This window comes from Coregonus clupeaformis, chromosome 11 (assembly GCF_020615455.1).
Source record: "Coregonus clupeaformis isolate EN_2021a chromosome 11, ASM2061545v1, whole genome shotgun sequence".
Taxonomy (NCBI): Eukaryota; Metazoa; Chordata; class Actinopteri; order Salmoniformes; family Salmonidae; genus Coregonus; species Coregonus clupeaformis.
The window spans coordinates 36,474,189-36,492,078 of NC_059202.1; the positions used below are offsets into that span (position 1 = coordinate 36,474,189).

General features: G+C 45.1%; 1 protein-coding gene across 3 annotated transcripts; it reads right to left on the reverse strand.

The window, feature by feature from the left end:
* Window positions 1-417: 417 nt before the first annotated feature.
* Window positions 418-17,838, reverse strand: LOC121576490 (membralin). Of its 3 annotated transcripts, XR_006002487.2 has the most exons (12): window positions 16,742-17,838; window positions 11,589-11,894; window positions 11,290-11,461; window positions 10,482-10,592; window positions 6,573-6,695; window positions 5,770-5,870; window positions 5,450-5,507; window positions 5,245-5,328; window positions 4,697-4,829; window positions 4,296-4,395; window positions 2,724-3,714; window positions 418-1,372 (listed from the first exon to the last, which is right to left on the reverse strand). XR_006002487.2 is itself a non-coding variant. In XM_041889663.2 (11 exons), exons 1-11 carry the CDS (start codon window positions 16,952-16,954, stop codon window positions 2,776-2,778), a joined length of 2,286 nt encoding a protein of 761 aa, XP_041745597.2. In that variant the 5' UTR covers window positions 16,955-17,838; the 3' UTR covers window positions 418-2,775. The 3 variants fall into 3 exon arrangements, 2 of the variants coding, with proteins under 2 accessions (XP_041745597.2, XP_041745596.2); XM_041889663.2 differs by having other exon boundaries at window positions 418-3,714; window positions 11,344-11,461; XM_041889662.2 differs by having other exon boundaries at window positions 418-3,714.
* Between the last annotated feature and the right edge of the window lie 52 nt (window positions 17,839-17,890).

Here is a 17,890-nt window from a genome sequence, read left to right on the forward strand (position 1 = left end):
AATACAGGCTTACTACCTGTTATTCTAACTCTTTCTAAACATTTATACAAGAAACAGGGTGTCATTTTTCCTTTATGACATGGGATCCTTTTGTTAATCAGGTGTGAAAATATGGATGTGACATTATTTGGAATAGCCTGTGTCAGCGTTTCCCAAACTCGATCCCGGGGACCCCAAGGGGTGCACATTTTGGTTTTCACCTCAGCACTACATAGGCCTAGATGATTCAAATAATCGACTCATCAACCTTTTGATTATAGTGCTAGGGCAAAAACCAAAACGTGTACACCAGGTTAGAGTTTGGGAAATGCTGGCCTATGTCAAACTACAATAACTAGTGGTGCAAGTAAGCCTACATACTGAAGGCTAGGATTTCCATAACCCATACTAGGACACACAAACAAATAACCACACCAATGACAATTAATTGTGCGAAGAATGCTTCTTCTGCACTTAGTTTACTGAACAGTTAAATACATTTGAATGAGAGAAGGAATCTAGTCCATCAGGATTCGTTTACATTGTCTAAAATGAACTACAAATGGACAGCAACTGTTGCAAGGATACAATCATCCCACTTTCTCTTACAGAACGCCATAGGCACAGATAAAGAAACAACTGATCATAGAACGTCACTGATGGAGCATATTATTGTCGCATCGGTAAAAGTCTCCTCTTATAGAATGAACAAGACTTTCACTTTAAACTGACTTCATGTCATATTGCACAATTTGGACCTTTCAACCCAGAACCACGTCCTCGGTCCTGCCCGTTGCATAGCCATGACTGCATCTCCACCCAACTCACTGAACAGAAATGATTATACTCCCTCCTGTCTTAATAGAACTAACAATGTAAAAGTCTAACCCATTTTGCGAAATGTTCCTTGTTTATCGTAATTCCGTTGAAATATAAACAATTTTCCACTGATATGAGGCCACTATACGTCAAAAAACTGCTTCCATTTGACTGCCAAGGAAACCTCAACATGCACTTCCACTAATAATATCTAATTCGGAATCATAAGGCATCATCAAAATAAAGCTCTCTGGTCAGGAGATTGTTCTCAGTTGGAACATTGAACACACCTGTCATTATTCCCTGTTCATTCTGCCCTGCCAGTTTCTACTTCTATGGAGTTATCATTTCAAAACCTCTCAACGTGTGTTACACCCTGTCCATGTTAGAACCGTGTTCAGCTAGTTCCAGAATGGGGAAACATGATGTCAGGTCCATCTGATGACAGGTATTTTGTCTCACAGTAGCATCTTCCTAGGCTTGCAAGTCCAGTTATTTAGTCTCTCGTGTGCTATCGAACATAGCAGTGGCCACACAAGTCTGGTAAAGTTTCCAAGGTAGTCTTCATCATCATCTGGAGGTTTTAAAACAAGAAAAATGAAATATGAATTCTAAATACGCTCTTTTCCAAATTAAATTGGTGTCAAAGACTTGCAATTACATCACAACTTGCCCTTTGTGCAGCTGAATGGTAGATCTCAATGACACGTGTAATGGTGATGGGTTAGCGTGGTTACAGTAGCTTTACCCTGAAGCCATTTAACATCGCCTGCTATCATCTTGTGCTAGTCTGGGGCAAAGACCTGTGTGTTACCAGTTTAGAGTGGGCCGCCGTCAGCTGATGCCATGCACCAGAAAACATCCTCCTTATAGAACTTCCTTCTTCCTGTCACATGCTCCTCTTTTGGAATACAGGTTGCAGTCCAAGTCAGGGTTTCCCAAAGCCCGGGTGCACGTTTTGGTTTTTACCCTAGCACTACAGAGCTGATTCAAATAACCAACTCATCATCAAGCTTTGATTATTTGAATCTACTGTGTAGTGCTAGGGTAAAAACTAAAACATGCACCAGGACCGAGTTTGGGGGCCATGGGGACTTGAATAGTGACTTAACACTGAAGACCATGAAACAGGTGTTTAAGGCAACGGTCAAGCCTTCCAGTTGATTCTGTTGTATCTGCACAGTGAAGCGATAGCAATTTGAAAGACACAAAACATGGTAATGAGGTATGGGTGAGAGAATGGGCCTAGTGTCCTGACAGCACACAGAAAAGCTCCCAGAGGGAAATAATGATGCAGTTTCACTCAAAAGGGGTTAAGACGAGAGAAACTGCAGCCATGATGGCTCAAGCAATACGGGGAGCAACTGCCACCCACCGATCATCGTAAGAGCAGGTCTACTTAACACTCCAAACAGTGGATATAAACTCAATTTCCCATGATTCTCCAGTCAGGGGTAGAGCTAGATTGTGGAGCCGGTTGCCAGTTAGGACTACAACCTCCAAACTGGAGAAAAAGTTGAGAGCTTGTGAGAAGTGGGGTGTGACTAAGTACGATTACAAACCACAGCAACTTTATTAGCCTGTTTCACAGTTCTGAAAGAAAATGACCAACTCTGACACTAGAGCAACTCAATTACAGGGTTGTCTTTTTTCTGGGTTTGAGGACCAGATGGAATGAATGAATGAATAGGACAATAGTTAATGTGTTGCAGCCTTGTGATGACTGTTATAGTCCACTGTGCTCTCAAAAGGAAACATACACTACCATTTCCAAAGCCGGTCGAGACACCCCCTAACCAACAGAATCATCATCTTTAAGAAATTGTACATCACCAATGAAATAGAATTGATGTCTATTTTACAAATCAATTTTCAAATCATAAAAAATAAAAATTAATCACAAGGCAACAAAATGTCAGGGTCACCTTTTCCTCAGCTTTCCATCCCTCTAATCTCCTTGGTGTCATAACAATGAGATTACAGTAAATAAGCCACATCGGCCATCTTGCAGTGTTGGAAGAGGAATTGAGGGGGAGAAGAAGACACGTTTCCTTTGCGTGTGTGAGAGAGTAGGAGAAGGGGGGGGGGGGGTTCAGGATGGAGTGGGGCTGGGGGTTCCTCTGTCTTGGGGTCCCAGTCTAAGGGGCTCTGCCTGGGGCATTCTGGCTCCCCAGCCACCGCCCTACTGCAGTCTGTGTGTGGAGGAGGTTGAGAAAGGGAGGGACTGACACTAGAGAATAAAGTCTCTGCTTCCGGGAGTCCTCCCATTGGAGGAGAGGGAGGAGAAGGCGGGCCTGATGCTGCCTCACTGCCGCTACAGGCCACTATGGTTTTGATTTCCACTGCCATCAAGCTGGGACTGGTGCCATCTGTGCCCTCTCCTCTTCCACCTCCACCCCCCATTCGAATCTCCGCCAGCACGCTGAGGCCTGCCTCAGAAACACCGACCCTCCCCACCCCTCTGGCCTCCCCCAGCAACCCCCCTGCCGTGCTCTCCAGCAAAGACCCCCCCAGCTGGGGGGCTGAGGAGGAGGACAGGGCCTCCGTGATGATGGCTGTCGTCTCCGCCATCCAGTCCAGCTCCGTCGTTGTCAACTCTCCTACGGCCCCTTCTGACGTGGCGCTGCTGGCCAGGCCGTTGGACTGGGAAGCCGGGGTCGCTGAACCTTGGGCCTGGGCCACTGAAGAAGCCAGGGGCTCGTCTGGCGGTCGGACCTGGCTGTTGGCTTCCCCTCCCTGGGCTGGGGCCACTGCTCCAGCTGCAGCGGTGGTGGTGTTGTTGTTGAGGTTGTCCTGCAGGGCCGTCTGGTTACCCCCCTGGCCGGCCTGCTGGTTCTGCAGCAGCATCTCCTGGATACGGATCTGCTGCAGGATGGCCGGAAGCTCGTAGTGGTGGAAGAAGTAGATCATGGAGTGCTAGTGATGGGGGGGGGATGGAGAACAGAGATGGAGGAGGATCAAGTAAGTCTGTGTTTAAGTCATGGCATTAGAAACAGGGCCTGGAGAGGCTGTAACATAGAACAAGAGATGTGGCTGGCCTGACTCCAGTGGCTAGATCTCAAATCACAGGCTAATCGCTACATTGGCTAATCTCTTTAGTCCAGCCAATAGCATTAGGGCTAAACCATTAGCATCACACACAGTCACTTCTATAGGGGAACAGATTTATTCAGGAAATGTATTTAAATTGAGTTTGAAAACACACCAACCAAATATGACCTTTTTTTTAGCTAATGAATAATAAGCAGGTATAACAGCACAATAACATGTCCACGACTAAAAGATAAAGCACTTTCCAGCTCAGTGTCCTGAATAACTGGTGTGTAGGCCTCGCGGAAAGAAAGGAGTAGCCTCTAGTGTTTTGACAACGTGCTCGTATTCAAAATGCTGGAGGATGGAGTGTGTAGGCTACTAAACACACACACACTTTGAAATCACACTACAGTTTGAGTGAGTTTCTTTTCTCTAGTTAAGTTTTTTCCTCAAACCCTTCTCACCTGTATGAAGAGCCAGGAGGTGACCAGAGCCAGGCTGCTGTACTGGCCGTTAAAGCGGTAGTGGTAGGCGTAGAACGCAAAGTGATACAGATAGAAGAACCTGCAGGAGACAGAGCCTCCTCAGAGAGTAGCCGAAAATAACAGCATCATACTGGACAGACTGACAGAGAAATGGAAAGACTGTCTGGAACTGGAGAGACAAAGTGATCAGTTGTTTGTAGTTGTATGCTAGTGGGGAGAATAAGCAAATTAGTTCAACTGAGATCATAGAAATACAGCAAATAGAGAGTTCATGTTCCAGGGGCACTTTCTCTCAGCCCATCCCCATTTGATGAGAGAGGAGGGTATGCACTGTTTACATCAGCCAATGGCATTTGCTGGTGTTGGTGTGTTGAACTCACCTCAGCCAATGACGTTTGCTGGTGTTTGTGTGGCAGCAGATGGCGTCGTACTGGTCGGCCAGCCACACGATGAGGATGATGTAGAAAGCGGTGGTGGTGTCGTTGAAGAACTCCGACATGATGGCCTCCATACCTGGGAGAGATTCGTACCACCTGTTCAAACTACAAACCACCTCAAGACCCAGCTTGTTGTAGTTACATATGCAGTCGAATATGTTGGCACCCTTGGCACTTTACAATGGAGTGCAATGGACAGAAAGTTCAGTTCTCTCTTTTCAAAACTTGTTGAATGACTTTATTTTACCCTATAGGCACCTACAACTTACCACAGGTGAGAAATTACACAGTAAATGAGAATCATTGCCTCCAACCAAATTAATTTGAAATTTTAATATTTTTAAAAAATCATACAAAGACACGTGTTAACACCAAAAGTATTTTACATTTCAACAAATTTTAGAAGAAACAGAAAATCACGCAAAGGTGCCAATATATTTGACCGCATCTGTAACTGTAGAAATTGCGGCTCAATGGAATGACACTCTTACCCACAAGAGCCAGGATGACGGTAAGCAGAGGGGCTGCTGGGAAGGCGATGGTCATATTCATCTCCAACATCTGCAGCAGGTCCACTAGGGAAACAGAGAGGTTAAAGGTCAGAGACTGAGCATCTGGCATATAGAGACATACGGCACGGCACTGAATATTTCTTCCAGGACTGCTAGAGTTGAGAGGGGTGTGAGTGTGACTCACCAATGAAGACAAAGATCTGGTGGTGGGAGTAGCGCAGCAGCATAGACACTGACAGGGTCTGTAGACAGAGGAAAAAATGGAATCCCTCTTTCTTTTCACTCTCCCTCTTCATTAAAGACGCCAAGACAACAGCTTAACTTATCTTCCATGAATAACCCAGGGAGAGTTAGTTAAGCACCAGCTAATTTATCATACCAAATATGTTCTATTGTTTTGGTGAAACTTTATAGCAAGGAACCTAAATGAAGGTTTCTCATGGGCTTCATTTAACACTGGATTTTTTGCAACTTTGACAAAGGTGTGTGAAGACTGCTACTTACGAATATTACCATGATGACAAAGGCAGCCAGGTAGGAGGTGCGGGCCATCCACATGCTAACAAATCGGTAGTGTTCCCCGGACACCACATTCCTGAGGAAGCCTGTTTTCACACACAGAGCACCGATCAGAAACACACACACACACACACACACACACACACACACACACACAGAGCACCGATCAGAAACACACACACACACAGAGCACCGATCAGAAACACACACACAGAGCACCGATCAGAAACACACACAGAGCACCGATCAGAAACACACACACACACACACACACAGAGCACCGATCAGAAAACACACACACACACACACAGAGCACCGATCAGAAACACACACAGAGCACCGATCAGAAACACACACACACACAGAGCACCGATCAGAAAACACACACACACACACACAGAGCACCGATCAGAAACACACACACACAGAGCACCGATCAGAAACACACACAGAGCACCGATCAGAAACACACACACACACACACACAGAGCACCGATCAGAAACACACACACACACAGAGCACCAATCAGTAACACACACACACAGAGCACCAATCAGTAACACACACACACACACAGAGCACCGATCAGAAACACACACACACACACACAGAGCACCGATCAGAAACACACACAGAGCACCAATCAGAAACACACACAGAGCACCGATCAGAAACACACACACACACAGAGCACCAATCAGAAACATACACACACAGGGGCTGCACACCACCAAGGAAAGAAAGACATGGGAGAATCCCTGACACACCATCCCTAAGCACCATGTACCTTTGTCCTCCTCGTTCTCTGCCAGAGCCTTGACACTAGACATCAGGATGTCATCGTAGCCCAGAAACTCATCCAGGAGGAGGCGACTGAAGCTGTCCCCAAAGCAGTGGTCCTTCATGGGGTCTGCACACACAGACACACGATTAGGATACACACACAGCCCGTCCTATCCTCAAACACTTGTTTGTGCTACTTCTAGCAGACTTGTTAGTGTTATGATGACTACATATCTTGCTGGCGATACCGGTGTTTCTACAACACCTACAGTGAGGGAAAAAAGTATTTGATCCCCTGCTGATTTTGTACGTTTGCCCACTGACAAAGAAATGATCAGTCTATAATTTTAATGGTAGGTTTATTTTAACAGTGAGAGACAGAATAACAACAAAAAAATCCAGAAAACGCATGTAAAAAATGTTATAAATTGATTTGCTGTTAATTAAGTGCTGTTATTGTGAAGTGGAAACATCTAGGAGCTATATTAAATAAACATGCCCCATTCAAAAAATACAGAACTAAGAACCGATATAGCCCCTGGTTCTCCTCAGACTTGACTGCCCTTGACCAGCACAAAAACATCCTGTGGCGTACAGCATTAGCATCAAATAGCCCCCGCGATATGCAACTTTTCAGGGAAGTTAGGAACCAATATACACAAGCAGTCAGGAAAGCAAAGGCTAACTTTTTCAAACAGAAATTTGCATCCTGTAGCACTAACTCCAAAAAGTTTTGGGACACTGTAAAGTCCATGGAGAATAAGAGCACTTCCTCCCAGCTGCCCACTGCACTGAGGCTAGGAAACACTATCACCACTGATAAATCTACAATAATCGAGAATTTCAACAAGCATTTTGCTACAGCTGGCCATGCTTTCCATCTGGCTACCACTAACCCGGCCACCAACTCTGCACCCTCTGCTGCAACTTGCCCATGCCCCCCCGCTTCTCCTTCACACAAATTCAGACAGCTGATGTTTTGAAAGCGCTGCAAAATCTGGACCCCTACAAATCAGCTGGGCTAGACAATCTGGACCCTTTCTTTCTAAAACTAGCCACGAAATTGTCGCTACCCCTATTACTAGTCTGTTCAACCTCTCTTTCATAACGTCTGAGATCCCCAGAGATTGGAAAGCTGCCGCGGTCATCCCCCTCTTTAAAGGGGGTGACACTCTAGATCCAAACTGCTACAGACCTATATCCATCCTGCCCTGCCTTTCGAAAGCCAAGTTAACAAACAGATCATCGACCATTTCGAATACCACCGTACCTTCTCCGCTATGCAATCCGGTTTCCGAGCTGGTCACGGGTGCACTTCAGCCACGCTCAAGGTCCTAAACGATATTATAACCGCGATTGATAATAGACAGTACTGTGCAGCCGTCTTCATCGACCTGGCCAAGGCTTTCGACTCTGTCAACCACCGCATTCTTATTGGCAGACTAAATAGCCTTGGTTTCTCAAATGACTGCCTCGCCTGGTTCACCAACTACTTCTCAGATAGAGTTCAGTGTGTCAAATCGGAGGGCCTGTTGTCTGGACCTATGGCAGTCTCTATGGGGGTGCCACAGGGTTCAATTCTTGGGCCGACACTTTTCTCCGTGTATATCAATGATGTCGCTCTTGCTGCTGGTGACTCTCAGATCCACCTCTACGCAGACGACACCATTTTGTATACATCTGGCCCTTCATTGGACACTGTGTTAACAAACCTCCAAACGAGCTTCAATGCCATACAACAATCCTTCAGTAGCCTCCAACTGCTCTTAAACACTAGTAAAACTAAATGCATGCTTTTCAATCGAACGCTGCTGGCACCCGCCCACCCGACTAGAATCACCACTCTCGACGGGTCTGACCTAGAGTATGTGGACAACTACAAATACCTAGGTGTCTGGTTAGACTGTAAACTCAACTTCCAGACTCACATAAAGAATCTCCAATCCAAAGTTAAATCTAGAATCGGCTTCCTATTTCGCAACAAAGCCTCCTTCACTCATGCTGCCAAACATGCCCTCGTAAAACTGACTATCCTACCGATCCTTGACTTCGGCGATGTCATTTACAAAATAGCCTCCAACACTCTACTCAGCAAATTGGATATAGTCTATCACAGTGCCATCCGTTTTGTCTCCAAAGCCCCATACACTACCCACCACTGTGACCTGTACGCTCTTGTTGGCTGGTCCTCACTACATGTTCGTCGTCAAACCCACTGGCTCCAGGCCATCTATAAATCACTGCTAGGCAAATCCCCGCCTTATCTTAGCTCATTGGTCACCATAGCAGCACCCACCCGTAGTCTGCGCTCCAGCAGGTATATCTCACTGGTCATTCCCAAAGCCAACACCTCCTTTGGCCGCCATTCCTTCCAGTTCTCTGCTGCCAATGACTGGAACGAATTGCAAAAATCTCTGAAGCTGGAGACTCTTATCTCCCTCAATAACTTTAAGCATCAGTTGTCAGAGCACCTTACCGATCACTGCACCTGTACACAGCCCATCTGAAATTAGCCCACCCAACTACCTCATCCCTATACTGTTATTTATTTTGCTCTTTTGCACCCCAGTATCTCTATTTGCACATAATCTCTTGCACATCTAGCATTCCAGTGTTAATACTATTGTAATTATTCTGCACTATAGCCTATTTATTGCCTTACCTCCATAACTTGCTACATTTGCACACACTGTATATATATTTTCTGTTGTATTTCTGACTTTATGTTTTTTACCCCATATGTAACTCTGTTTGTTTTTATTGCACTACTTTGCTTTATCTTGGCCAGGTCGCAGTTGTAAATGAGAACCTGTTCTCAACTGGCTTACCTGGTTAAATAAAGGTGAAATAAAAAAAATAAAAAAAACGGCTCAGTCGCGAAGTGGTAGGCCACACAAACTCACAGAACGGTACCGCCGAGTGCTGAAGCGCCTAAAAATCGTCTGTCTTCGGTTGCAACAATCACTACTGAGTTCCAAACTGCCTCTGGAACAACGTCAGCACACTAACTGTTCGTCTGGAGCTTCATGAAATGGGTTTCCATGGCCAAGCAGACGCACACAAGCCTAAAACCACCATACGCAATGCAAAGCGTTGGCTGCAGTGCTATAAAGCTCGCCGCCATTGGACTCTGGAGCAGTGGAAACGTGTGCTCTGGAGGGATGAATCACGCTTCACAATCTGGTAGTCCGACAGACGAATCTTGGTTTGGCGGATGCCAGGAGAACACTACCTTCCCCAATGCATAGTGCCAACTGTAAGGTTTGGTGGAGGAGGAATAAATGTTCTGGGGCTGTTTTTCATGGTTCGGGCTAGGCCCCTTAGTTCCAGTGAAGGGGTATCTTAACGCTACAACATACAATGACATTCTAGTGCTTCCAACTTTGTGGCAACAGTTTGGGGAAGGTCCTGTTCCAGCATGAAATGTCCCCATGCACAAAGTGAGGTCCATACAGAAATGGTTTGTCGAGATCGGTGAGGAAGAAGAACTTGACTGGCCTGCACAGAGCCCTGACCTCAACCCCTTTGGGATGAATTGGAATGCTGACTGCGAGCCAGGCCAAATCGCCCAACATCAGTGCCCGACCTCACTAATGCTCTTGTGGCTGAAAGGAAGCAAGTCCCCGCAGCAATGTTCCTCTAGTGGAAAGCCTTCCCAGAAGAGTGGAGGCTGCTATGACAGCAAAGGGGGGACCAACTCCATATTAATGCCCATGATTTTGGAATGAGATGTTCGACGAGCAGGTGTCCACATACTTTTGGTAATGTAGTGTATGATTGTTTATGACACCTGCTATGTCATGGTTAAGGTGGTGTTAAGTAGGCTTAATAACATTGCTCACCAGCTATGACTGTTCATGACACCTGCCATCGTGTGCTATATCAGTGTTAAGTAGGCTTTACAACAGCTTACCCAGCGTGACGACCATGACGGGGATGTTGAGGCGTTGCCGGGTGGTCTGGGACAAGCGGAGGAAGCCGTACTCCAGAGAGTACTCCACTATGTATTCCTCCTGAGGCCACACTGAAGACACACACACACCCACACACAGGTAAGCAGTGCAACTTACCACATCCCACCAACACAGCAAACGCCCTGCAGCTCACCAACCCACCAACACACTCTTGCATCGCATTAGAACTACTAATATTTAAACTAGCCTATAAGTTAAAACCCATCTAAAATGGCAGAACATTGACAGAAACGCATTGACATTCATAAATATTATGCTAAAAGCTAATTAAGGAAAGGAGGAGTCAGGCTTACACAGACCATGCATAGCACAGAAAAACATTTAGAATGGTTAAAACCAATGCAAGGACAGACGGGGTCACAGACACACGACACAAACTGGGCCTAAACTAAAGTCTGGAGCCTGGCTCTCAACTGCTACTGCTGGCCCGAGCTACAAAGGGTCAGCTCCAAGCCAACACACACAGTCTTTGTCTGGGCAGAGCCAGTGCCCACTGGGGAGGTGAGATGGCATCCCGACATGGCCACACAGTCGGATTCAAACAGTGCTCCTTGACAACAACAGCTACAGGAAGTCGTTGAGGGGCAGAAGACAAGGGAACACATTTTTGGAATGCAATCATGGAGGTGACCAACAACAAGAAGATGGCCGGAAGGGCCAATAAGGGAACTAACTAGCAGGAAGAGGTGAAGAGGAAGAACGGAGCGGTGAAAGGAGTGGATTTCTCACTCACTGGGGGGGGTTTACCTGCTCGAGTTAGCATCTCAATCTGGGAGACTGTCTCCCTCAGCGGCTGCATACCTTTAGTGGGCGCCTGGCTGAAGGAGAGGTCCTGGCTGTCGTTGAGGCCCCCTCCCCCATGGCCACCGCCGCCACCGCTCAGCGAGGGCTTCAGCCGCGGCTCGATGTCAAGCTCAAACTGACAAAGAGAGAGAAAAAAACTTTGTGAGTTAATGTGTGAACGATGCAGGATTATTGGCCTCTCTCTGCCTTCAGCCTTACTCTCTCAGCCCCTCCCTCCCTCCACGCCGGTAGCGGTGCCTCACCCTCACAGAACTGTTGTCAAACATCTCTAGGGTAATCTCCTCCTCCTCCTCCTCCTCCTCGTGATGCAGCGCAGCCAGGCCCAGCGCTAATGCTCCTCCCTCCCCCTCGGGCTCCTTGACCAGGCCCTGGAAGCCGTCCGTGTCGTAGAACTGCAGGAAGATGGGCGCACGCGACGAGTTGCGCTGGATCTCCACGCGCAGGATGCCATCGCGCGGCCACTTCTCCCGCACGTGCTCCAGGCAGTTGATAGGCGAGCGGGAGAAAGCGATGTGGATGTAGGCCAGGATGAAGAGAACAAACAGGGCCTGGTGGAAGAAGAGAGAGGGTGGAAGGCATTCACTTCTGGCAGATGGGAGTCTAGAGCAGTATTGAGATGGAGGTCAATTTGGGATTGGCCTTTACAGATATTTAATAATGCTGAAGGGGACACAGTTACTAGGATACATGTTTGTACGTTCCCCCTCCTGCACCACTGTTAATGTTGATGACAATCACATTGCCAGAAACAGAAACAAAAGATAGTTCACATTAGAGCTGACCACATTTAGTCGACTGGTCGATTGTTCGGTCGATCAAGATATTTTTTGTTGAGCAGTGGCAAATATAAAAAAGTTATTGCACGAGACACCTGTCTGATTCACGCTGTCTCAGTGGACTAATCCATTGTGGAGGCCGCAGGGATACACACCAGTATCACCACTAGTACATTTACCTTAATTCCCATCATTTATCATCTATATTGTTTGTTTGGTTACGTTAATTGCTGTTAAATGCATTCAATATATTATTATTATTATAATAGTCTTACCGTTGTCATTGTAGGAGTGGATATACTGTTTGCAGAGCACACAACCTAGGCTACACAAAGTGTTTATTTCATACCATTTATGAGTTGTGAATTTATTCATTGTCTTCTGTTTGGAGCGCTCCTGTCAATCTTGAGTAAGGGCACGCACCTGATTACGCATATAGAAGTAGAACTAGTCTACCTGGCCTGTGCGCAAATGTAGGCCTATAAACGTGCCCATTTGGGGATCTGATACTATCTCTGATTGTCTTAACTTACCATCACTGTGGAGCTTCTCAAAATCATTTTTTCTTTGCTTCAAACAGCAAGTAAACAAAGTCTGTTTTGAATGACAATAGTTCCTCAACGTAGCCTATTTGAAAAATCGTTTCCAGCTCTCTCCCTTTCGATTACCACTAGCATGAAAGGAGGAAAAAAATGTCATGCTCTGATCCGGTGGAAACATCATAAAAATAGGCCTACCTGATTACTTCTTATCCCTTGCGCAAAATAGTCTACAGCAATGTCGGTCTGTCTGGAGCTCACTGGCAGGAAACTCTGAGGGCCCAGAACATTTTATACAATGTGGCAAGTTTGCTAGCACAAGCTTTTCCCCAGACCAAGTTAATACATTAGTTGATACAATGTTTCAAGTTCCTTGCAGACAGGCCAATCTGATTTATAGGATATTTATTTTTATCCTGATATTTTCAACCTGCGGGCTGCAATGTTTTATTTGTAGGCTATTTTTACATATTGGCAATAAAAGTTACTTTTAGATTTGTATCATTTTCATTTAGATAGAACTTTGATTAACCACATGACATTGATTTTGAGATATGAAGACTTCATGTCGGAACAGGTTTTTTCCTTCTGGTTCGGCTATATTTATCTCTGGCACCCTCTTTAGTAATTTGTGTCTTACTTCTTAAATCGCAGTGCTTAAAACGTCACACAAGCTCAGTAGCCTACATATAGTTGATTTTATTCAAACATAGGGTGTGTCTATACAGTGCCTTCGGAAAGTATTCAGACCCCTTGACTTTTTCCACATTTTGGTAGGTTACAGCCTTATTCTAAAATGGATTAAATTGTTGTTTTTCGAGCCTCAATCTACCCCATAATGACAAAGCAAAAACAGGACTATTTATTAAAAATAAAAAACTGAAATATCACATTTGCATAAGTATTCAGACCCTTTACTCAGGACTTTGTTGAAGCACCTTTGGCAGCGATTACAGCCTTGAGTCTTCTTGGGTATGACGCTACTAGCTTGGCACACCTGTATTTGGGGACTTTCTCCCATTCTTCTCTGCAGATCCTCTCAAGCTCTGTCAGGTTGGATGGGGAGCGTCGCTGCACAGCTATTTTCAGGTCTCTCCAGAGATGTTTGATTGGGTTCAAGTCCGGGCTCTGGGTGGGCCACTCAAGGAAATTCAGAGACTTGTCCCGAAACCACTCCTGCGTTGTCTTGGCTGTGTGCGCTTAGGGCCGTTGTCCTGTTGGAAGGTGAACCGTCACACCAGTCTAAGGTGTTGAGCGCTCTGGAGCAGGTTTTCATCAAGGAGCTCTCTGTACTTTGCTCCGTTCATCTTTGCCTCGATCCTGACTAGTCTCCCAGTCCCTGCCGCTGAAAAACATCCCCACAGCATGATGCTGCCACACCACCATGCTTCACCGTAGGGATGGTGCCAGGTTTCCTCCAGTAGGGACACTTGGCATTCAGGCCAAAGAGTTCAATCTTGGTTTCATCAGATCAGAGAATCTTGTTTCTCATGGTCTGAGAGTCCTTTAGGTGCCTTTTGGCAAACTCCAAGCGGGCGGCCCGTCATGTGCATTTTACTGAGGAGTGGCTTCCGTCTGGCCACTCTACCATAAAGGCCTGATTGGTGGAGTGCTGCAGAGATGGTTGTCCTTCTGGAAGGTTCTCCCATCTCCACAGAGGAACTCTAGAGCTCTGTCAGAGTAACGATCGTGTTCTTGGTCACCTCCCTGATCAAGGCCCTTCTCCCCCGATTGCTCAGTTTGGCCGGGTCGGCCAGCTCTAGGAAGAGTCTTGGTGTTTCCAAACTTCTTCCATTTAAGAATGATGGAGGCCACTGTGTTCTTGGGGACCTTCAATGCTGCAGAAATGTTTTGGTACCCTTCCCCAGATCTGTGCCTCGACACAATCCTGTCTCGGAGCTCTACGGACAATTCCTTCGACCTCATGGCTTGGTTTTTGCTCTGACATGCACTGTCAACTGTGGGACCTTACATAGACGTGTGTGCCTTTCCAAATCATGTCTAATTAATTGAATTTACCACATGTGGACTCCAATCAAGTTGTAGAAACACCTCAAGGATGATCAATGGAAATAGGATGCACCTGAGCTCAATTTCGAGTCTCATCGCAAAGGGTCTGAATACTTATATAAATAAGGTATCTGTTTTTTTATTTGTAATAAATGTGCTAAAATTTCTAAAAACCTGTTTTCACTTTGTCCTTATGGGGTATTGTGTGTAGATTGCTGAGGATTTTGTATTTATTTACTCAATTTTAGAATAAGGCTGTAACGTAACAAAATGTGAAAAAGGTCAAAGGGTCTGAATACTTTCCGAAGGCACTGTATCTGGAAAAAAATACTTTTAAAAATGTCGACCAATCGTTTGGTCGAAAGAATAGACGACTCTTGGTCGACTAAGATATTTTTTTTTTTTTACGGGGACAGCCCTAGTTCACATACAGTATGTGCAAGGTTTGAGGAGCAGCAGAGAGAGATTCTATCAGGGTTGGGGTCAATTCCTTTTCAATTCAGTTAATTCTGGAAGTAAACCAAAATTCAAATTTCAATGTTCCTCAATGCTTCTCACCAACCCTGGATCCTATATATCAAACGGGGGAGAAATAGCCTAAAGGCCATCACAGAGGCTGCTTAGTGAATGTGCCCACTACAAAGACAAAGGATAGATTCCTATAGAGAGCAGTCAGCTGAGGAGAAATGTGTGGTGCTAGAGAGCCTGTCTATTTATAATGGTTATCTTCAATAGGAAGCCAACACACTCAGAACATCAAAAAGATGCTTGTATCCTTGTCTGTCCAAAGCTAAAGCGTCTGTGACGACAGAGAAAGGGAACATGCCATTTTGTTGCACCTCCATTGCGTCCCAATCAGTAGCGGGCGGCAGGCAGGTGCCTCTGCAAATGGCTGTCCATCTCTCTACTCAGTCCTTCCTTTCTCTCCTTCTCTCTGCATTAGAACATCGCTCTTATCTTCCTACTGTCTGATAACACACTCAGGCAAGCAGATTCCGACGGCCAGTTTTTTTTATTGTCATATATACCGGATATGTGCAGTGAAATGTGTTGTTTTACAGGGTCAGTCATAGTAGTACAGTGCCCCTGGAGCAAATTAGGGTTAAGTGCCTTGCTCAAGGGCACATCAACAGATTTTTCACCTTGTCGGCTCGGGTATTCGAACTAGCGACCTTTCTGGGTACTGGCTCTAACCACTAGGCTACCTGCTACCCTAGCTAACAGGTAGGCCTGGCGCACCTGTCACTGTTGACCCAACTGCTGCTTGATCACAGTATGTGTTTACACGCACACACACCTTGACTGCATAAAGCCCTATTAAACATTCTCAATCTCTGATAGAATTCTGAAACTAGCTGACTGGGAAAAATCATTTTGAACAGTCATCCAACTCGGAATTCCAAGTCGGAGAAACTGGCATCTTTCTACAGCTCCGACTTTCCAACCTGAAGATCACTGACGTCAGTGATCTTCAGATCTCGTTTTATTTTTTCCCCCAGAGATACCGAGTGGTAGCTAAATACGTACATAGATTTGTTTATTTGGGCGGAATAGTTGGAACCACCGATCTGATGCATTCAAGTGGAAATTGTTTACTTCTGTTCTACCCAAGTGTAAGATTTAAGATCCAACTAATCCACACATCAAAACAGAGGTTTGACTTGTTCAAGAACAGTGCAGATGCAAAGTTTGGTAACAGAATGGGCACAAACCGTAATTCTGTTACCAAACTTTGCATCTGCACTGTTCAAGTAAATGTGGTTTTGTAAAATGTTCAGTGGAAATTGTCAAAAGTAGTCCTTGTGCATAGAGTTGTATGGCTTGTTTAACTTTGAAATCATTGTTTTTTGTTTTACATACATTTTAAAGTGAAAAATCTGAGCAGCATCATTCTGTTACCGTGGAATTGTCCCTTTCCTGTGATAATTGGAAGAAGTTATAAAATGAATGTACGAAACTAATTTATTTGGAGCAAATTAGCCTACCGTCCTTGGAGAGGGTACTTGATATCCTATCCTTGACATTTTGTAGCCTACATGAAGGTAAAATCATGTGAGGGGAAAGTCTTACCTTTAGTAGGACAAAGAACTCGAAGATTCTTCTGAAAGACGGTGGAAACAATCTGGCATAGGTAACTGCCATCTTGAAGAATAGGGCATGGAAAAGTCTGTCTCGAACATTGATGAGTGGGTTTTGGTTGATATTAGGGTTTCGTATCCTGTTCGCCCCGCCATTGTTATTTAGCGGGACGTTATTGTTCACGTTTCCCTGGTTTTCTGACATTTTATCTCTGGCAGGACGACTGATAGTGACTTGCTAGCTATCTCAATCCAGGTCAAACGTGGCACCAAAAAAAACCCAAATGTAGGATGGTGCAAAACTGCATTAACCCAATGCAGTAACGCAGGTGTCAGTTTACACAGAACAGTCACAATTTCTAGAGGTGACCAATTTGATGTCTAAAGGGGCTGTGCTGCACTACGACCATGTCGTAGAAATTGATGAGAAATAGATATAGCTATCCGGCTACAAACTCGTTCGTTCCACACCAGCGACCGAAGCTAACTAGTGAGTTTAAATACAACTTAGCTAGCAAGCGAACGGTTTGTATTAATCTAGTTAGCAATGGCACATTAAGCAATGTTAAAATCTTCTTTAAAATAAGCAATTTTCTATTAACAGTTGTAGGCCTTATAACTAAGCGTCAGTCAACATTCACACCCTGGCTAGCAAGCTAGTTACCTGCAACATAGCTATCATGCTAGCTAGCACTGCTACCACGCAACCTTCCGAAGAAGCAAAACTATTGATGATTATGGTGATGTTATCAAGGTATATTCTTAGTATATTATGTTAAATTCACTGTTATCCAGTTGTCTCATTGCGAATCACCAGAAACGTCCCAATAAAATAATAACAAGTTACTAATACCCTGCTCACGCTAAAATACGCTAGCTAGTATCGCTGACGACGTTCAAGTTCTACGATGAGAACCCTTGTTACTTTTTAGTCGAGAGTTCGCGTCGAGACTGTCGATCATCTCTGTTTGATTTGTCAGATGGAAATTATGAGTATGGTTCCAGTTTGTGCTTGAATAATCCCTTGCTAGTTAGTTGTTGCAATACTCTCAACGATTCACTATTCCTTAGCATAGCCTGGGAAGCAACAACAACAATAAGGCAAGACAAAATTTAAGGAAGAAAGTCTGACAAGAAGAGT

What these genes read in the sequence shown, in the direction of transcription:
- LOC121576490 (XM_041889662.2), bottom strand. Translation starts at nt 16,954, where the DNA reads ATGTCAGAAAACCAGGGAAACGTGAACAATAACGTCCCGCTAAATAAC. An exon ending in TGAGATGCTAACTCGAGCAG is followed by an intron (nt 10,593 to 11,289) that starts GTAAACCCCCCC and finishes GTGTGTCTTCAG; the next exon opens with TGTGGCCTCAGGAGGAATAC. An exon ending in CCTCCTGGCTCTTCATACAG is followed by an intron (nt 3,715 to 4,295) that starts GTGAGAAGGGTT and finishes CCCCATCACTAG; the next exon opens with CACTCCATGATCTACTTCTT.